Source organism: Amblyomma americanum, chromosome 8 (assembly GCF_052857255.1).
Source record: "Amblyomma americanum isolate KBUSLIRL-KWMA chromosome 8, ASM5285725v1, whole genome shotgun sequence".
Lineage (NCBI taxonomy): Eukaryota > Metazoa > Arthropoda > Arachnida > Ixodida > Ixodidae > Amblyomma > Amblyomma americanum.
The window spans coordinates 121,845,785-121,868,020 of record NC_135504.1 but is presented as its reverse complement, the minus strand read 5'-3'; the positions used below and the strand labels follow the sequence as shown (position 1 = coordinate 121,868,020).

The window sequence follows — 22,236 nt, the reverse complement described above, 5'->3', positions numbered from 1 at the left end:
CTTCATTTCTCTTCTCTTGTCTGCTCATTGGAGTCACATAACTATATGTTACAAATTCTTCTCTCCAAAAGAACGGAATAACGCCGACCAAAAAGGCTGTTTTTAAAAGATGATGACGACGTTTCGGCTTACGTACGGCAGCCTTGGTCACTGAGCTGAAAGCTCAAAGCACTGAAGGTTAAGTGCGTCGCAGTGATCGCCCTAGGCATCTTGACTACGTCGAAAATGTGCAACCAACCGGAGGGTGGTTACCTCAGAAACCATCCGGATTCGGAAACAGATTATCTTGCTAAGAGTATGGTAACGTAAAGCCTAGGAATGCGCTTCCTGAGTGTCGTTGAAACAGGCTGTAAAACGAGGAATTTGTGGCCACAGAGATGGTATGCGCCACGAAGGCTGGTTACCACGGGAACCATTCAGAGGGTGGTTACTTCGGAAAGAGAAGGGCTAGTTTAGAATAAAGAGTGAGGACTGTTGTTTTCATAGAAAGGAAAGGGTCACCTTAGAAGGAACAAGGTATGGCGAGACCGGGGGAATGCGCAAGCGCAGGGTGGTTGTCAAGGAAGCCATCCACATGTCGACTACCGTAGAAGAAGTACGGAGGTTTTAGCCAGAGGGCAAGAATGTGACAGACTCCGCCGGCGCTGGCCGCTAAAAAACACGAGGCCTAAAAAAATAAGCTCAGCGACGCTGGCGCCCGGTGCCTGGTGTGATGGAATGAAGAGGTGTGGTAGTCGAAGAGCGACAATATGTGGAAAAGTAAAAAAAGTGCCCCAAAATATACCATTTTAGCATTTAGCTCTCAAATTCTTTTCCTCGGTATTTCGTGAAAGGAAAATACTGCAACAACTGTCGCTAAATCTCGCGTTACATTGTGTCAACCTTGGATTGAGTTCCCTTTGCTTTTTCTCTGCTTTATATCTTTTGTTATATTAATTATTTTAGAACAGGCCTTCCGTGTCTTTTGTTGTTTATCGGGAGAAGCTCAAACATTGCACTTTATTAAATCATCACAGCATTGTTGCTGGGGTTTGGTCGTAAAGTGAAGGAGCTGCAACTGGCTCGTTGCCATGACTGTTTTGAGATAGATGTTTCCTTTATTTACTGGCCCGGATGTAGAGACACCTATGTGACGTGTTGTTCTTATTTTTGCCCCTATTTCAGAGCCCAAGAACAAATGGTAAGCGAACTCAAGGACAGCAGTTGCAAACTGCCCCTCATTCTTCCCTGCTTTTCACATGATATGGCAGTCGCAACTCGCAACACTTCTTTTTTCTCTGAGAAAATCGGTAATATAAAAACAGTCTTTTCATTTCCCTGCGGCCGGCAGTAAGAATGTGCGTTGCAAGTATAGCATCGCAATGTTGATGTGGCCGTTTCTTCGACAACTTTTTCTAGTAAAAACGCCGTATTGAGCCGTCAGTATGTGTATAAATAAATCCTATGATTAAATTACAATTCGTCCTCAACGAGAGTAGACAAGCATAGGCTTTTTTTGACCGGTGACTAGTAAGAGAAAATCACCAACGTAAAAATCGCCCGTTACTTCAGAACGGAAGATACACATTTCACTGCTTGCCATTTTACCCTGTGCCGGTATTATTGCTCTCGATATTTCCGATCTTAAGAAACTCATTTGTGCCATCAGAAGAGAACCTAACTCGACATAGTACTCTTGTTGCATGTAACTAGGTTGTTTATTCTCTGCCTAGCAACAGGCGATTAGTCAAAGATAGCCACAGTGCTTATAGATGCATTGATAATGAAGGAAGGCAACCGCAGTTTATGTTGCGGAAAATAACTTGGGGGAATTATGAGGCTGAAAATATTCGCACGCGCACAGCGAGTTTGAGGCGGAAAGTAGTACTTTCGAAACAAATTAAAAGTCTGTTTTCCTGCGGTTGCCTTACTTTGTACTGCAACAGTAATGAAAAGTGCTTGTTTTAACATTTTTATAGCCGTCCGGCCGTTAAAATTGTGGTTTCTGATTTATACTGCCTGCCAATATTTTAGCGGCTATGCTTCAAGGCAACGATATGACCTCTGTACTTACGTTTCTCGTTTTGATCTGCTGAAGAATTTCTTACCCTGACCAGACAGTGGTACTGAAGAAAAAGTTATCAGGTCGCGAAAAGGTGTTGCTGGTATAATTATGTTATTGCTGTTTTTGGAATGTTACTTTTGGCCACTCGCCGTAAGCGCACGTTTCTATGCTAAGAGACTCGTTGACGACGGCCACCTCCTCAGACAATGAAAAACAAATTTTACTGAAAGGTCGCAAAACAATTGTTTGCTTCAACAAGGTGGGCTCGCTCACGGCATGTAGTGTATAGCTTTTCATGAATAGAGGCATTGCAAGGTCCATTATCTGAAGTTGGCTGGACGTTATGACTAAGTATTGCTTAACCTAAGGTCATTATGGTCGAATATTTTTAAATGACTACATGGGACTTGTGATGTTGTTTCAGCGCGGCCCATTATAAACTTGTCATCAGATATGTCCCGTTTTCTGCGCCGTGATTAGTGCATCCGACTTGCAAACAACCTTCGATATCATTTAGCTCTGGTGGACACGATGAGTGCTGTGTAGAACTTCTCGTGCAATTCTGCACGTCACGACAACAACCACCGAGCTGTGCGGCTGACTCATTTCCATCTGCGGTGTATTTACTGTGTTAACCCTCGGAATTTCCCTGATGGATCCTTCTTCTGTGATGTCCAGTGTAACCTCTTAAGGCTTGAATAGAGGTTACACCTGTGGAGAAAGAGCAAAGCCGTAGGAGGCAAGCGGAGGTGAAAAAAGAGGAAAGACAAGGGAAGTCCTTGAAATGGGAAGCCAGGGGAAAGGTTGAGGGCGATGGAGCTCAGATGGAATAAATTGTTGTCGACCAAGCGACAGGATCCGTGGGAGCAAATAATGAGCTAAACGAATGTGTCCGTGCTGTTAGTTCGCAGTAGCAGCATTTCCGCTGGGCCACATTGTTTTCTGCTCATAACGAGGTCAGCGCAGTTATTTTATTAATTCTGCACTTCATATGGTTGTTCATAGGACAATTTCTCAGGGGCTCTACAGCCTTCCCCAGAGATATCCGAGTGAGAGAATTGAATGTGTTTAAAAATATTTAGTATGCGACGCAAATGAAAAAAGCTTGTGCGAACACGACCTAGCAGTCGTTCATCTGTTTTTTTTTTTCAGGGAAAGGTGCGGAAAGCCTGTTCTGCTGATGATGAGCGCAATGCTTTTATTCGTATGCGCGTCGGTGGCCATGATTGTTCTTGTACTCAGGGGAAGTAAGTAACGACGCTTTTCAAACACAAGCCATCACAGCGCACTAAGAGGCGACTACAATACAGTTTCTACGCGACCAGTGTGAGAGGATTACTGTTTGCAGTGTGTAAAAAAACTTTTTAAATGGCCATCCAAATGTCATTTCACCTCTCGCGTGTCTGATCAGCTTTGATTATTTTTTTTTAATTTGCCGTGATCACTGCGATGTTTTTTTTCGTCTCTGTGTCAGCGCCGAGAAAGTAGCGCAGGATGTTGAAGCACGAAGTATGACCTGCGGGAGTATTATTCTGTTGTGCTCAACTCCATAACCTTTTGTCGCCAGAGGATGGTCTCATCTAGGTTCCTCGTTGAAGTTGCTCATGGCGATAGAACATTATTCACGTATTTACTCACTAAGAGAACAAATGTTGCAATGAAACCCTCCAGTGATTAATAAAAAGATGTGCATTTTGACGTATGAAGGCTGGTTGAGCGGAAGGTCAATGGCAGTGTCGGCAGACATCACAAAACAATCGAATGTAGTTAACTAGTCTGCCGGTTAGCAAATTTCTTCTAAGTAACTTTGTTAGGTAATTGGCTGCTATTAGGAGGTTGTAGCAGGAAGATACAAATATTGATGCCGACTTATAGAATTTCAAAAATGTGAATACCCTCGGTGCTGCGGCCCGAAACATTGTCTGCGTCGTGCAAAAATAGAGGATCTATTGAAAAGCATGCAGACAAATCTATCCCTCCAGGGCACGTAACTTGTAAAAACAGCCAAATTTCGTCGAGTCGCAGCCCTGAGTGTAATCGCTTTTTCATAATTCTAAAAACTGATATCTCTATTATAGACGACCGGCTACAAACCTATATTTGTAACTTAGGTGTCTAACATTGATATTTAAAAAGGTAATTATCAGGAATTAGTTAAGCGGACAGCTTCTAAATATTATTAAACTTTTTTTCTGTTGTCAGCCAAAGCATGCGTTATTGTGCCAATTCCATTTAAAAAAACTGCATGAGCTATTGCTTGCAACAGGTGTTCCGTTTACTTTAGAGCGGTAGATCTACTCAATGCACATATTGGCTCACCCTTCCGGGCCAGATTTGACCTTGATTTAAACTTTACACGCACGGCATTGCAACAGATTCACTTTAACAGTTAGGCAGATTGACATCCGCCGACTTGGACCAAAATCAATGTCCAACCGTAATTGGCCATGCCTGACACAATGGCGGCCTCGAAATTTGGCTCGGGTTGTTTCCAAAAATTTTACCGGCCTCCTAAAAATTTACCTAGGCCAATTTGGACCAAAATCGATGTTTAGCCATAACTTGGCATGCCCGATACAATAGCGACCTCCAACTATGCGCCCGGACACCCCAGAAATTTGACTTCGGCCAAATTGGAGGAAAATCAATGCCGATCAATAATTCAGCGTGACCAATAGGACTTCACAATATGCCACGGGTTGTTTCCAAAATATAGCCCGGGCTCACTCCAAAATTTGACGTTGGCTGATTTGGGCTAAAAGGAATATTCAACCATAACTGGGCGGGCCTGACACGATGGCGACCTTCAATTCGGGCCCTGGTCTTTGTCAAGACTTGACCTTGGCGATTTGGAAATGCTTTCGCACTAGAATAGGTTCAACTAAGTTAAAACACTGCGGTGCAGCATGTATACAGAGGTATGCCATTTTGGCTCGCGCTTTGTCCTTTGACCTTTGATATTTCCCAATAAATCAGTTTCTTGGAGGTGGAGTTACTGCCAGGTCATGTGACCTGATGTCAACGTTTGGCGCGTGTAAGAGCGCCGCGCAGCCCCGCTTGCCTCATTTGCCATGAAAAAGGAGTCAGAACCGTCTGTCTAGCCATGCCAGAGCTATCGCTAAACCTTTGGGTACAGCCGTTGTTAAACCCTGTCTAACTCTTTATCCACTTCGTGCACCGAAATGAACGCATCCACTCCTAAAACGTTCTCACAACGCGATAACAGAACGCAGAAAGTATCATTTATTAGTTTTACAGCTCTGAAGTATTTCCGTTTTATTGGCAGAGATCGAAATATCGGTTCATAGACAGTGCATCTTCTTGTCGTAGGAGCTTCCTATTTCTTATATTTTTCCGAAACTGATATGCGTTAGAAGCATAATTTGCGGCGTAAAAATATCTGCAGTTCGGAACATGCAATGGTAATGCGCTTGATCACCAAGGTTCCGTAGACAAACGACGAAAACTTAAGTACACCTGCGCAGCGTCCTCTACCATTTCCACCACACCCGAGGATGAGAGCATGGGGTGCAGCACCCCTCCCACTGTCGTCTACAGCGGAAATGTGGAGGCGCGAGTACAGGGCCCTCCCGCTTCTGACCGGATGGCGGAGACCTCAACAACTCTTCCGCCGTCGACGGGTGGGTGCAACACTTGCTCCTGCCAACGTGATTCGCCTGCCTCAATCTTGTTTACCCCTACCCGCTGCGATGGCTAAGTGGTTATAATGTTCGCATGCTGAGCATGGTGTAGCAGCATCGATTCCAGACCTCTGCGGTCGAATACCAATGGAGGCTCGATGGAAAGCACAGCCGCTGCGCTGCGCGATGGTAGTGCGCTGTAAAGAATCACCTGTTGTCGAAAATAGTGCGGAGCTCTCCACTAAGCGCATTATTTTGATTCCGTTATTTATTCCGCCAGCCATTTTTTTCGACAAGGCGCTGTCGAGATGTTCATCAAGAGACAGACAATTACTAATGGTTTCCTCATCTACACCCCGCCACAGAGGGGTTAGCGTAATGGTGTTAAGTCGTAGCAGCTTATATCTTCTCAAGATTTTATGAGAAGCTCTTTTTAGAGCAACAAGAATCGCTTTCACAACGCTACAGTGAACCGCGACTGCAGTGATAATTTGAATATTTTTGCATCAATAGGCTGACCCGTCCTATTTAGCTATTGTTTTGTGAAGCCTTCATAGTGTTGCCAGGAAACGACAATTCTGAAATAGCCGGCAACTCAAATGCAACAGAGTTGGTTAACCGCCGAATGGTCCACTTTGCGTCCTCATGAAGGTGGAGAGGGAAGGTGCGCCTAAGCGCTATCTTTTTTTTTTTGAAGCGAAAAGCTTCACTACGCTAGGCAAAGCATTCGTCGCGTAGGCCGGAGAATGACCTTGAACGAACTGTAGCCCAACCACGTTAGCCGTGAATGACAATATGCCGGACAGTTATGGTGTCGAACGCTTGAACCCTGACCTTAGCCCATGACTTTTAGTTGACCTTTGACATTAGGTGACCTTTTTTGTTTACCTCTGATCTTAAGAACTTCCGATGGAATGATGGAAGAGTGGGTGCACGTGTTTGCAGGCGTCGGGCTGGAGATGCTGATTTGCACCTACGGCCACAAGACTACGTCGGACACAGTGATGGCGAGCGACGGCCTATGTGACATCGCCTTCTACGACTCCATCTACGCCAACAACAGGAACAATCTTTTCGGCGGCAGACCATTCGAGTCGGACCTGGCGAAATTCATGCGCGCTGCCTCAAAATACAAAAGGACCACCCTGGGAGTAGCTTTTGCATTTCAGTGAGCGCTTTAGACAATTTATAGCGGGCTATAATGTTAGGAAATTCACGACTTGACGTAACATGTACGCAACCTTCAGGGCTCCAGCCACGTGAAGAGCATATTTTCAATTATAATGCATCCCTTGCATCCGTATCGCCAATAAGCAACAGTTCTACATTTTGGTCCGGCCAAACGATGTTGTCAAAATATCCAGGCTCCGGAAAAAGGGCCTCAGCAGGCAAGGAAGCACCTTAATCGAAAGTGTTAGCAAAATGTTTAGGGGCTGTTATCTCTTAACAATGTTGGAAGAAAACGCTATCCATCATCATCATCATCATCATCCTGACTACGCCCACTGCGGGGCAAAGACCTCTCCCATGTCTTTCCAACTAACCCTGTCCTTTTCCAGCGGCGCCCGACGTATGGCCGAAAACTTTTTAATCTCATCCGCTCACCTATCTTTCTGCCGCCCCTTGCTACGCTTTCCTTCTCTTGGAATCCACTCCGTTACCCTTGGGGACCAGCGGTTATCTTGTCTTCACATTACATGACCTGCCCAAGCCTATTTCTTCCTCTTGGTTTCTACTAGGATGTCAATACCTCGCGTTTGTTCCCTCACACACTCTGCCCTCTACCTGCCACCTAACGTTACACCTATCATTTGTCTTGCCATAGGCCACTGCGTTGTCCTTAACTTGAGCTTGACGCTTATCGTTAGCCTCCACGATGGACCAGTTCTATATTCGCTATTCATTTGTCACACCAAAAGAGACTGATGGCTTTTGATATTGTCGTTCTACCTCACATTCCGACTACAATACTGCGGACTGTGAAAGTACCCGGTGCATTGTGTTCATAGAGCGCCGTATAGCGAGGCCTGAAAGCTGCGGTGTAGTTTTTCTTTTTTTCTTTTGCACTCCCTTGTAGTCACGGCTATTTTCATGTCGCACTTACGCAGTTACATGGACCAGCTGGGAAAAGATCTGAGGCGGACTAGAGCGAATCCGCTCAGCGTGTTCTGGAAGAGGAGTATCTACCACACCGCAATACTCGACACGCCCTCCGACGCGACCCGTAGTCAAATGATGACCGTAGTTTCTCGACTGAAAGTACGTTTGAGCCTCCCTTAATTATATTACATGGACTGAGGAGCTAAGAGATGCAGTACAGAATGATAATAATATGGTTGGAAAGAAATACTTGTGGCCTGCCGAAGCATAAAATGGCTTGATTGACAGCCCACTACAGTGAATGACGAATCTCGAGAAACACTCAAGCTGTTTAGAAGTTATTCGTGGTACATTCCCAAAAAGAAAACGCAGTAGGCTTAGAATTCGACGGCATCAGGGATGAAATTTTTGAAACTTGCCTGCGAAGCGGGTGACGTTTTCTGCGCCACCTGAGAAAACAAAAAGAGGAGATTTCTTTCAGACCTCCCCAATTTCCACAGCGCCAAGGCAGTGGGGGCGGTGAGGGGGGGGGGGGTGCATCATAACATGATTTACGCGGGGCGGTACTGTTCCAATGTATAAGTGCTTGCTTTGGTCGTAACGCCACCTAAGGCTAAGGTCGCAAAGTGTTGACTCGCGGCATCGGGCGACGGATGTAAGGTGAAATGGAAGAGAGTGAATGCTTGTAATTTCACGGGTTGTGACGTCCTCATCGAGCTGCTTCTTACTTCTCCGAAACTGCGAGGGAAGGTGGAGGTTTTATCCGCCATTCAGTCACAATTTTAAACGTCAGAAAAAAATGGCAATCTCTTTGTATAGTTAGGCCATATGCCAGTTAGGTGAGCTAGCACTCCGGTATTAACTTCTGTTCCGGTGTTAGGATCCATTGTTTACGAATGAAAGTTGCTCGGATAGCGATAATGGATTAATGCTTATATATGCAGAATTCGTCATTCTCTACTTTACATTCATATATCCCTGGGAGTCCTCATACCACACCTGGCACAGTGGTGCACCGGTTAAGCGATGCGCCACTGCCCTGCGATGGCAGCTGGTCTTGTATTCGGAGGGTTGAGCGTCCCCGGTTGCTCTTCAAGAGCAATCTATTGCGACCAGTCTTTAGTTGAACTGCCACCTGCCATGATGGTGAGTTTCCTCAATACAGTGGGCCCGCCTAGGTTGCTTCTCCAGTGGTTTCTCACTCACAACGACGACGATGACGACGACGACGCCAGATTATATGCGGATCAGGCACCTTTCCGCTATCGTGTTAATACCTTGTGCCATGACACTCTTTAGGCAAAGCTGTTATTGCGCCATTAATATCTATCGTTGTCACCGTCCTAAGAAATCTCAGAGGTCTTTTTTTTCCTTATTTGTTTTACAGGTTCTAGATAGCCTTTCCGAGAGCCAAAGGATGCTGAACCACCATGCGCTCACAGCTGTGGCTTCGCCATCTCCAGGGAGGCAGTGGATACACTTCTTTCACGAGGAGTTCAAGTAAGCTTTTGTTCCAATGTTTTGAACAATGGATGGAGGGCGCATTTTAAAACGAGATATTCAGAGGTTGGCGAAGGAAGCCTGAGGAAAATGCACAATGAAACCTGCGAGTAGTGCTCTAGGAAACTTATTGTGCCTTAATATCTCTTCAGTAGCGCAATGTCTAATCCACGAAGTTGTGCGCTCTAAGCGTTCTCAAGTGTCGGTCAAGCAAATAACCCAGCTGAATACTTTCGCAACCACTGAGTCTACCTCCTGAAAGATAAATGCAATCTCTACAAACATTTCTGACTTAACACTTCGGAAGAAGCCAAGAGATTTGCGAGGTGCTGCAGCTGCACACCACACCCGTATGAATTGTCTTGAACCAAAAATGTTTATCCCTAACTATCTGGCTGTAAACTCTCTAGCTATAAGGGTGAAGTACAACTAGCAAATATAATACATAGTTATTGAAGAGGCGGAACAGAAGTAATAACTGAATTTACATTTGAAGAACGCTCTAAAAGGCTGGAACACTATCATGCAGCAGGTGAAAAGCGTCTGGAAGAGAGTTATGGATCAGTAGACCTTTGTTTGAGAAGGCGCCAGGCAAAGATGACATTATTGTTAGCTATACTCTAAAATAATATGTAAAATTGCCACGGATATACAGAATAAATGCTCAATCTGTGTCATACAGAAAGAAACCACGCAGCTATGGATGAACATGGCGGAGCTGAAGAAAGGAAACATGACTTTGACAAAGCTTGACAAAACAAATGCTTGCAAACAAGGAAAAAGAATAACAGTTCTGAAAGATTAGGCTGCTGAAAGTCTGCTGAAACGTTAAGAGAAGTTCGTTTAGATGCTTTTTGACTCGTTCCAAGCGATTTCCAAGTGCCACACTAATACTAGAGGCATCGGTAAGTTCTACCGCAATGTACTGCAGCCCACAGAAAGGGCACTAACAGAAACAAATTTTGTGGACCAAGCAAGCGTTTGCGTCCTTTCTACAAGAGACGTTGCCAGTTGCCAAGACAAACTCTAGGGACGTTAAACCACCGGCCTGTATTTACAAACGAAGCTCTGCTTTGACGAAAATTATGGAATATTCTCTTTCACACTTGACATGCGTTCCAGCTGCTTCTAAGTAATGTGGTATTTCAAAAATCAACTCACCGTGTCAAGCTCAATATAGATCGATCCGTAGCATTAGGTGTTCATTTAGTAATTATTGAAATGCAAGCAAGAACAATCACGTAACCACTGCGCATTCCTCCGGTGAAGAAAGCACGCGCGTACATGTATCCAGTAAACCAACTACAAAGACATCGAGTGTTCAAAATAGTTTATTATGGTAACGAGTATATTGGTGATTTTCACGAACTCGAGGGGGCGCCTAGGAGGAGAAAGAAGAGGAAAGGCAGGGAGGTTAACCGGAAGAATAATCGGTTTGCTACCTTACACGGGGGAAAGGGGTGAGGGCTTAAAAAATGAGAGAGGGCGTCTAACTTTACACATACCATCGCGCTGTTGTATATGTATACGAAGAACTGCTTCTCAGGCTTGTTTAAAATCTTCGCGATTACCTCGCCTTTGTTTATCGCTGTTGGCGACTTTGTGTGATTCAGTCTTCTTGGTGGTTGGTGTATAAAGAATAAATGGAGGCTGAAGGAAGAAATCGCTGTTTCGCTTATGAATACGGCGCTTAAGAATGCGGATACTTACGTGGTGCGTGCGTACTTTTTAAAGAGTTTTAAATCGATTGCGGTGACGTTAGAGACATGCAAAAGGGTCCTTTCCAGCATTTAGCACATCAGTCAAGCAACGCTCAACTATTGTCATGTGGCTTGCACTAGAGAGCAAGGTAGATACGTTGTTACAGTCGCTCGCACGGTTTCTAACGGCTAACGCTGCTTGCTCTATTGTTGTTTTTTCTGCTGCATATTTTAATCACCGCTCGCGACTTCGGATAAGAATATAGATGATTATTCTTGTGTGCAGGTAAAAAAGTCGAGAATATAAAGTCACCTTCCCCGTGCACTATTTTCTCAGCGCAACCGCGCCTTGCGCTCTCTGTTCGTTCTCTGTTTCTAGATGTTTGCGGCAGTTTACTTGAGTCCCTGAAACCAAAATGTGTAGGGCGAGTTTCAGTTCAATTTTGAAATATTACTTTGACGTTCTTACATACGTCTTTTTATTATTATACTATGCTCTGCGGCGGCGTACTTCAGAACGCCACTCAAGCGCGGCAATTCGCTAATAAACAAAATGTAGACTTAAGTGCGTTTATCAGTATATTAAGACTCCATATTTTTGCAGATATATGTGGCCAGCTCATGGAGAGCCGCCTTTTAGCCTTTGTACAGAGTACATGATCTGTATGTGCCTCGTGTCTTTGCGTTCTGATTTCGATGACTTGCAGTCGGCTTCAGTTCGTCCCAGACTTGCTTGTTGTTTATGGCCACTATCCATTCGGGGACAACACGCTCGACAACTGCGCCGTCATGCCTCCCACCCGGTTATCGACGGTCCCCTTATCACCCAAGTTCCGAGGGAGCTACCTCTACGACATTGTGAGTTGGTGTGCCGATTCAAAGACAAGCCTTATCTATACCTTCAACTTGGAAGGTAATTATGCACCATAGATAAACCTTTTCTGCCTTTATTTAGAATTAAAGTTCGGCTCGCATTTATTTCGCCATATCGGTTGACTGACAATTTTGGCTGCAGCAGGTTTCGAAGAACATAGATGACATTAGGAAGCCGTCTCCTTTGAACGCGTAATTGTATATCCTCAACGGTATTGTGCACCAACTTCTTTCTCATTTCGTCTCCCGGCTCGTATAAAAGATTTTTACACGGCCGATATGGGTTTTGAACGACCCACAATGTAATTTAAATTCTACGTAGAACTAGGAGCCAAGGCGTCGTTTGGCCGCAAGTTTAGTGCAAAAATCTCGTCCACATAACAATATACCTCTTCTGTCATTCATTGAGAAAAACGTTTTTCTGCGAATGCAGTGCTAATGCATTACTCAAGCCATTTCATTAGAGGTTCTGGTGTCTTGTCATCAGAAAACCTGCACGAGCTCTAAATACGCCAAGCAATATTCATTTAGCGGTGTCATACTCAAAGTTCATGGTCATATTTCTTGAAGGCCAATCATCCATCTCTTGGTACAGAATGCATGCGGAGTAAATATGACAAGTGTGCTGAACACTAAGTTTAGCAATGATGAGTGAAAAAAGTTGGGCGAGTTGGAACATATTCATTGTTCACAACAGCGCAGGAAACACGGAAAAAAGGGGGGGAATAGACAAAACAAGCGCTTAGCAAGTCTCGGTGGTTTTTGCGCGACTGTCACATAGAGAAGCCTTGGGATGTGACGATGGCGACTACAAGTACTGTTTCGACTCAGGGAGTTGTGCGCATGTACTGAGGGCGCACTTAAGGCAGGAAACTCTCATATCGCAAGAACAAAAATAAAAAAGGTTCAAAGTTCAAGCAACAAAAAAATGAAAAATTTTTTGAAAGAGTGCGAAGTGGTCTCTTCGCGGTTACAAAGGGCGTAGCGAAGACTTTAGGAAAGCCAAACAGTTTTTTTTTAAATCGCTTTGGAGGTATAGCGGCAGTGTTTGGGGTGCAATAAAGCACTGGCAGCAGATGTCACAATGAAAATAAGTCATGTAATGCAGTAAGCTAGTAAACTAAATTCTGTTACTTGCCGTTCACCTATGAGTTAGGCAGCTGGTTGCAATTGCATATTTGTGGTGGCAAAGGCTATGCCTCCAGTGGACTTTTGCGCACCGCCCGTGGGCCCGTCGCGTCGTTGCTTGCTCCTCCACTTCCAAATTTCGAGCGGAACAAAGAAGACACCGTGACACATGCTTTACCTTGTGACAGTTCAGGGCGTGTAACAGCGAGCATACTATATCTCCGTGATGCCGAAAAGGTCCAAGAAAGTGTTAAAGTTTTGTTGCGCCACTGCTCCGAACGCATTCCCTTTTCAGAATTGTGAAAAGTGGCATGGGTACTTCTGATGACTCCCTATAAATCTCTATTCAGAACCGGGTGATCAACTGCACATAGTTAAAAACTAGTGTATCATTCAGTGCACCAGCTAGCTATGCAGTATAATTTGCCTTTTTCTGCGGTCCATCTGCACTGGTGTTTCATGGTCACAAAAGCCATGATCTCAGCTCAACAAACTTATTTTTAGAAGTTACTCGTGAGCTTTTCTGCAAAGCCTGGTATGTATGCAACTTAAGTAAAGACATAAAGGGATCCCGAGGAAAAATCATATTGACTCTCTATCAACCAGTCGGTCGGCCCGCATGGCGTGCGTGATTTGGAGAGGCGGCAGGTGCCAACCCACGCCCTGCTCTCGGTCACAATGAAGGGCCGGTGGACAAGAGCCAGTCAGGGACAACCGCTGGAATTCTTCGCTCAGTGGGAACGGAACCATATGACCCCGTCATTCGGCAGCTACACTGAGGTGAGTAAGCAAAGCCTCTCGACCTGTAGCTCAAGCCTCCCGAGTTGGTATCCTGCCGGTAAGTAAGCGATGCTGCCGGTTATTTTCTCTTCCAAGGTGCCATCATGCATGGGGGTCTTTTTGTATTGGTGTAATTTGTGAAACACTTGCTGCTAATGAGGATCGCCACCCGTACGCCATCTTCATACTGACATCCTAAGGGATCGCACTTCACATATGCGCGTTCCACACCAAAGGTTGTTGCTTAAACTTTCCCAACTGAACATTCACCCTAATAATATTGCATGGATAGCAGATTTTCTCTCATCTAGATTTCAGTTCACATCAGTTAACAACTCTAACTCATGTTACGCCAATGTTACGTCTGGAGTTCCACAAGGCAGTGTACTGGGACCTTTACTTTTCCTTATCTATATTAATGACTTACCCAATTGCGTGACGTCCAGAATCAGACTATTTGCTGACGATTGTGTGCTTTATCGACGTATAACCTGTAACACTGACAGCCAGCCACTGCAGTCTGATCTTGAAGCGATAAGCACATGGTGTTCTAATTGGTTAATGCCTTTAAATCTTTCCAAAACTAAGCTCATGTCTTTCACTAACAAGCCACGTATTCCTACCGCCTACTTTCTTGATAACAATAGTGTAGAATTCACCACAAGTTACAAGTATCTTGGCATTAACCTACAATCCGACTTATCATGGAATCATCATATTAATCTCACTCTTGCCTCCGCTAACCGTACTTTCGGACTTCTCAAACATAATTTAAAAGAGGCCGCGACACATGTAAAAAAACTAGCGTACACCACATTAATCCGTCCGAAACTCGAATACGCGTCTGCCATTTGGGATCCTCATCAGAATTATATCATCAGTAACATCGAAGCCCTGCAAAACCGTGCTGCGCGATTCATCTTTTCTGATTATTCATGTTACACCAGCGTCACCTCATTGAAGACTAAAGCCGAGTTAGATAACTTAGCACTGCGCCGAAAAATTTCCCGTCTGTCACTTTTCCACAAGCTTTATCACCATCCTTCCCTTCATGATGAATTCTTTCAGCCACCGCCAGTTATCTTTCCACGTGGCGATCATCCTTACAAAGTTAAACGCATTAACTGCCAGTCATTCCATTATGCCTATTCTTTTTTACCACGCACAATAACCGAATGGAACGCTTTGCCATCAGAAATTGCCACTGAATCTGATCTAAATAAATTCCAACATCTTATGCACTCATGTTTCAACAACTAAAAAGGTATTTTTTGAGCGTTCTTTTCTTCCGCCTTGTCTTCTTTTTCTTTTATTTTTTTTTTGTACTTCAGCGCACCTTTTCCAGTCTTGTCTTTTTCTTTTTCTAGCGGTGCTGTTATTTATGCTCAAATTTTGCTGTTATGTGCATTGTTGCGACCCTTTCTGTGAATGCCTATTTATGATTAATATTTTGTGATTTCTATTTTATTTTAGTGCAATATCTTTAACCTTATAACAATGCTCTGTACTTACTCCCCCCCCCCATGTAATACATAAATAAATAAATAAACTGCGTGTCCCTGGCGATCTGTGTAGAAACCGGATACTATGACTATAACGATGAACACAAGTTTGCTGAGCTGAGTAAACAAAATAATTAAAGACCCTCTCCTATACAAAAAAAAAAACGTTAGAGACCAGTGCGGCGACCCGCATTGGGAGAATGCGAAAGCACTGACGCCTCTTCCACACTCGTCACCCCTCTTCGCTTCACTCGTCGTCTTTCTTCAGATTTAATCTTATTACACCCCATTCACTTCAGCCATACACTTTGGTTTTTCAAATTCTGCGCATTGCTGCTCCTTCGCCCTCCCCATATCACCGTTCAGCTTATTTGACCGTCGAACGACTTTTGCTTGTAATTAACTATGAAATTATTCTATATCAATCAATCTTTTTTTTTGGGTAAATATCAGTCATCAAAGACATTGCAACCCATTCCAAACTTTATTTCCACTCCTTTTCCTTTTTTCCCATTATTTTTCCGCTTACGGTTGCTTTACCGTCCGCTCACTATATCGACGTCCGTGCTATTTGGACGGTTTTTAGACATTTTTGGATCTAAATAATTAACTAATCATCCTCTCAACAAAACCTTTTTTGCGCATCGTCACACGACGTCGGTGATATAGCCAAGTCATGCTTTCGCATTAATAATGGTGCTGCCTCAACAGTTGGACCCAGCAGTGTGTTAGGACTGAGGTGAGAATTAGCAGCTTTCGTAGGCCGTGATACGTCGACGGAGTCGTGCAAATTCGCGAAGAAGCAATTGCTGAGGCGGTAAATATTCTTAGGTGGCTATCTGTATTGGCTTTACATTTCCGTGCTCAAAGGCCTCAGTGTAATGCGACGGCTGTTTTTTACCGCCAAAGGGGAAATGGAAGGTACAGGTTTCAGTCAACAGCACCAGTCTATATTTGCATAGCACTAGCTGTGTTTGTCAGCGCATTCTTTGGCGTGAGGTTCGTCCAGAAATTCGTAACAAATATTCTGAAAAAAATGGCTCCGTGCCTATGTAGACTCCGCAAAGATTCCATGATTACTACTGATAGTTCGGTTTTTAATGTTTTTCTTTCAGGTGTGCAGGGCTACAGATTTCGCGTCCAACCTAAGGTTCCAATCTCGTCACCACGCCATGCTTACGTACGAAACCACGAACCGGACATTGTTTGCGTATGACAATGAAGTTGGACTAGCCGCAAAAGTACGTGTTACGATCGTATCTTCCTAATTTCGTGTGTACACATTCTCGTTATACACCTCATTTATACAATACCTGCACGCAATGGGACAATGGCATTACTTGGAAAATTGCCGGAGGCCTTTAATGAAGCTTCTACAGAGTGGCAGTGGCGTTAGAAATCATGCTATGACTGCCGAAGCTTCAATGCAAATTTAATCATAAGTGACTCTCTCATAAAATAAATAAATTATAACTAATAATTTATATAGGTACAACTTGCTACATTTTCCTCGGGTAGACCTGTGTAGCGGACTGTTCAAACGCCCTGTGACTGCTGCAGGAACGGGGAATGCACAAGTGCGCAAGTGTGATGGGATGAGTGCTTTGCGAAACTGTTTTCTTGGCAGGAAACGCCAACTCCAACAGTATGATATTTTTCGGAATTTCGCCTTCTTTCACGGTCCTTTCTCATGCACAACCATCTCGGACAAATATTTTGCATATTAAAAAATTGTAAGATAGCGTTAAAAAATATTGAAGGTAAGGGTCTATTCTTCAGATGTGTAGCAATATCTTTCTTTTCACGTGTTTCGATTGATCATATCGAGAAGTAAGGACTGCCATAGAAAACCAATGGAGAATGCTTTTAGGTTAACAAAAACGCTAATACCAAAAAAATGCAAGATTGCCGTCGGGTGGTCTGCGGAGATATAGATTTTTGTTTCCTAATCTTACAATACATATGAAAAATTGCTGTCATAAACTGTTTCCCTCTCCAAATGCTTTTGTCGAAAATTGCTAGGAATGAAACCATTTCTGAGGCACCATCAATCTTCGCCGGGCATACCTCTTGCCAGGCAAAGATAAGAACAGAATATCTGCGTTATTAAAATGCATATTTACTATTTAATCGTGCCCAACAGAGACCTCCACGTTAACAGCTTCCAGCAATTTCATAGACATAGTATTCAATGGCCAAGAAATATGTAGATATCACTACGTAGACAGGTTATATGACGGAGATGAAGGAATTCCGTGCTCCCATTTTTCTTAATGCGGCATAAGCCTCAAGAATGTACGGAAATATTACCAAGTGGGGTTCATCATCATCATCATAATCATCATAATTTATTTACCCTTAAGGGCCCCAGGGGGCATTATATAAGGGGGGGGAAACAGTAATCATGTCACAAAGAACAAAATTGGAACATAAACTTAACACATGTAGATACAACTGTGAACACTTTAAAAGAAAAACAAGCAAGTAAGTGAGTAAACAAAAGAAAAAGAAAGAAAAAGGGCCTTCAACAGGAATTATTTGGGGAATAAATCAATTAACATCTGTTTATATTTTAGGGAATTGACTTCATTCACAACACTGTCTGGAAGGACATTCCACTCGGCTATGGCAGCTGGCAAGAAAGAGGAATTGAACGCATTGGTTGAACCATGAATGCGTTGAATACTACGGCAATTATACAAACGTCGCGATGACCTTAAAGGGGGCATAATTAGGCTCTCATGCAGTTAAGAAAAATTGTAATAAAGTTTATGAAGTAGACAGAGTCTTTCTATCTTGCGACGGGATGCCAAGGAAGGTAAACCAACCGAGGATTTGATATTAGTAACACTCGACCGAGAATCATAATTTGATATTATAAACCGAGCAGCTAGATTTTGAATGGCCACTAACACATGTGTTAAATACTTTTGATGGGGATTCCAAATGCATATTCAAGTTTAGTGCGGATGAAAGTTTCGTATGCGATTAGTCTAACCTTGGGGGGGAGAAAATGTGAGCGATCGTCTGATGAACCCTAGTGATTTAGAAACGCTAGCAGCAAGGGACGTTATGTGCTTCGACCAGTTAAGATCACTTGTTATTTCTATGCCGAGGTATCTGTAGGATTCAACTTCAGATAGCACGGTCCTGTTTAGCGTGTAAGAAAAGTGCAGGTTAGACCATTTACGGGACACGTGCATAAACTTGCATTTAGTTTCGTTAAGTTTCATGAGCCAGGTCGAGCACCAACTTTGTATCAAGTTCAGGTCGTCCTGCAGCAATGACTGGTCGTACGTAGTGCTAACACGGCGGTAAAGAACGCAATCATCTGCGAACAAACGGATGGATGATGAAATGCCGACAGGAAGGTCATTGATAAAGACAAGAAACAGGAGCGGCCTAAGAACTGAGCCCTGAGGCACTCCAGAGGCGACTTTAGTGACGGTAGAAGGATGGTTGTTGATGACGGTGTATTGGGAACGATTAGTTAGGAAACTGCAAATCCATGATAATATCAGCGGGTGCAGTGAAAGGGAGGAAAGTTCAGCCAAGAGGCGCTGGTGAGGAACTCGTTCGAAAGCTTTCGAAAAATCGAAGCAAGCCTAAGAGCAGCCGAACTTGAGTTATGGTGAAGTTTAAAGGCCTTGAAGCGTAGCTCGACCACTCTGCCCGCGCTATAGCACGCAGCGTCATCTTCTCCATTGGAAATGTGTGTTGGTGCATCTAGTTTTTTGTGTTGTACGACGCAGGCATAAGCTTTTCAACTGGATATGGCTTGGTATTGCTCCTGTTGGCTCACAATGCGATTCTATGAGACTTGGTACTGCAACTTCTTATATTTTTGGAGCAGACGTTTTGTACAGCGCTCCATGTTATTCCTCATTTCATAAATTATAGATTCTCGCCCTCGGTAAGAACCTAACCGAGATTATTTTAAGTACTTTTGTCTTGATCTCTATTGTAAGTCCTGTGAAATGGCCTGTTGGCCCGTTTCAATCTTGAGGCCAAGCATATATCTACTTATGTCGCTCCTAATGAAATTTTATAGTTTATGGTTTATGAGGGTTTGACGTCCCACAGCAACTCAGGCTATGAGGGACACCGTAGTTGAGAGCTCTGGAAATTTCGACCACCTGGTGTTCTTTAACGTGCACTGGCATAGCAGAGTACATGGGCCTCTACAGTTTCGCCTTCTTCGAAATTAGACCACCGCGGCCGGAATCGAAACCCGCCTCATTCAGGTCCCAGCCGAGCACCATAACCACTGATCCACCGCGGCGGCTCTTAATGAAAACTGAAAAGTTTTAATTAGAATGTGAATACCACTATATATAAAGCCGCTTGGCTATGCCGATACACGGCATATTACACATAACTAGGAGTTAAAATTTCGCAAATTTTGTATCTGTTTTTTCAATATTCGCAAAGTAATGTGTCGTGCTAATTGCTGAAGTCTTCGAAATACGAGTTATGAAAAGCCACGTGTGTTTTTTATTTTGCATATGATTTACACCCAGCTGTGCACGGTGAAGAACGAGGCACTGGACGCCACATTCGGCATCGCAGCCTACGACGTCGACTACGACGACTACGCCAACGAGTGCGGGGTGGTAAACAATTATGGAAAGCACAGCCGCCTGAAGGCGCTCAGGAAAATAACGGACTACTACAGAAACCTACCTAACCAGCTTTTCGACCAGGAGCTGTGCATGAGAGTCGTGTCCTCCTGACGCCTGGTTGCTGGCCATTTCTGGGCGCAACCGCAGAAACATTACCCAACATTTCTGCGTGCACCAGATATGAAGAAGCAACCATGCAACAGGTTCCTTCCGCCTCAGCTGATAGCAAAATATCGACCAGTTCATAATGCTTTATATTTTTTTAACGAATAAAACGATACGCCAACTTTCTACCTCTGCAGCCAACATACGAACGGTAAACGTAAAAGCGTTTTTCCGGATTTTGTTCGCAGGTATTTTTGGTCTGTGTGCGCCTATTTTTGTTATTAAAGTTGACTTCGCTCCCTATGGTAATTTGAAAATTCTAAACACTCTTTTCATGGAAATAAACTTAAAAGAAAAATATTTATTTAGAAATGATCAAGGGTATCCACAAAACGCTTTTTATTAGACCCGAGAGAAGATCTGAATATTGTCATTATTTAGAAATGATCAAGGGTATCCACAACGCGGTTTTTATTAGACCCGAGAGAAGATCTGAATATTGCCATTTTCCCCCGATGAAAATATTTGGGCATATGCACTCAGTAGGTGCCGAAATGATGTCTTTACAGTAGTAAGTGGTTTATTAATAATAATAATAGAAGGAAAATATTTTTACTAGCCCCGGCACCTGCCATCGATGCCGAAGCATAATGCTACGTTAGCTAGGTCAGCTATGCCGTGCTCAGTCTAGAAACAGCAGTCCATATGCTGCATCATACTCGCTTCGTAAATGTGTTGCAAGCGATCTTGGGAATCAGACCCTGAAAACATTTTGCATTAGCTCTTTGACTGAACTATTCTGAAAGGGTTAGCTTTAAAGAGATAAAATAATGAGTTACGAACGAATAGACCTTTATGTTTTGCAGTGCACTTTGCGTGTTCGAACTTCCTCGAAGTAGAATTCCCACTTGAAATAAAACGCGACTACGCATAGGCTGATGAACTGTTGCCACACGTGTTGCAAATAAAACTGAGCAAGGACAACGAGTCTACGGCACCTCAACGGAAAATACTTGCGAACCAAACACAGCCACAAACCTTGTCTCATGCAGAGGAGAGATGAGCCGCTGCCATGAATAGAGTACAACAATAAACATATACACGGGTGCCGGCCGAAAGATCTCTCATGGAAGCGAAAAAAACCGTTTCGAATATGGTAGTGAATTGCATATATCAGCGTCACTATTGTATATTATTCTATGTGATTGCAGGAATGTCACATCTGCGTGCCTTCTGATGAGGCTATATTACAAAGTGAACCCAGCTGGTTCTACTGGCCAGATTCGAATCGTTTCACGGTGGTGGCGTCATCAGCTATGTTTTTGGCTTTATAACGTTATTGGCGCCGCTAGCCAAACTACTCAATCATGTCATGTCGTGTAATCGTTTTCTGACTAAGGTCAGCGCTTCAGAGAATCAGTATATTCTTTCTATCGGCCATACAGGGTGTCACCGCGTTCTGCGTGAGGGAAATGGGTTTCTCCACTGCCACTCAGAGTTTCCTGCGTGTTAAGACAATGCCACTTGCCCAATTGCGAACGAGTGTGTTTCTTTCCAGTCAAGCAGCGCAGAGCCCTTTGTGTACACAGGTGTCGTAATGATTGCTCTCTTCAACAGCTGGAGGCAGAAGTGAGCGGAAAGTCTCAGGAAACTTTTTACTTGCAAACCAAACTTTCCTGAGTCTAATCCACAAACAATGGATGCAACCTCAACTCTCCTAACACTTTGGGCGGCTTCAAAGTGTCACACTCGAGTTATCTGCTAAAAGTCTGCGGTGCGAGTTTTATGCGCTTTTTATTCCCACAAACTGCGATCCTTCAAGCAGACCGACACCACTCTGGAATGCAGATGAGTGATGTCGCCACTTGTGGGACGCGTGCAAAATTTAGTTGTTTTTTTCTGATTACGCCATTAAGCTTCGTAGGGAGAACTGGTCGTTCTGTTGAAAGAAAACAGTTTGATTTCAACATATCTTTGCTATCGCCAAAAGTTTGTTTTTAGAGTAGAAAAGTGCGCAGCCACAGTCAATAGGGGGAGGGGGGCTTTTTAGCGCGTCTAACTGGAAAATAAAAAGCATATTCAGCGAAATGCCAATAGAGTGCGGCTTAGCCCACCCTTTTGACGCAAACAAGGCGTTTAGCACGCAAATCAAACAGGTGTACCAGTGAACAATACACCACTTTGTTAACGTTTTTGGATAATTTTTTTTCGTTTTCTGATAGGTACAGGCCTGCGCTGCAC

General features: G+C 43.8%; 1 protein-coding gene across 1 annotated transcript; it reads left to right on the top strand.

Moving 5' to 3' along the window:
• Window positions 1-13,664: 13,664 nt before the first annotated feature.
• On the top strand, window positions 13,665-20,001 carry LOC144101584 (uncharacterized). Its single transcript, XM_077634733.1, has 3 exons — window positions 13,665-13,766; window positions 16,384-16,509; window positions 19,789-20,001. Exons 1-3 carry the CDS (start codon window positions 13,665-13,667, stop codon window positions 19,999-20,001), a joined length of 441 nt encoding a protein of 146 aa, XP_077490859.1.
• Window positions 20,002-22,236: the final 2,235 nt, after the last annotated feature.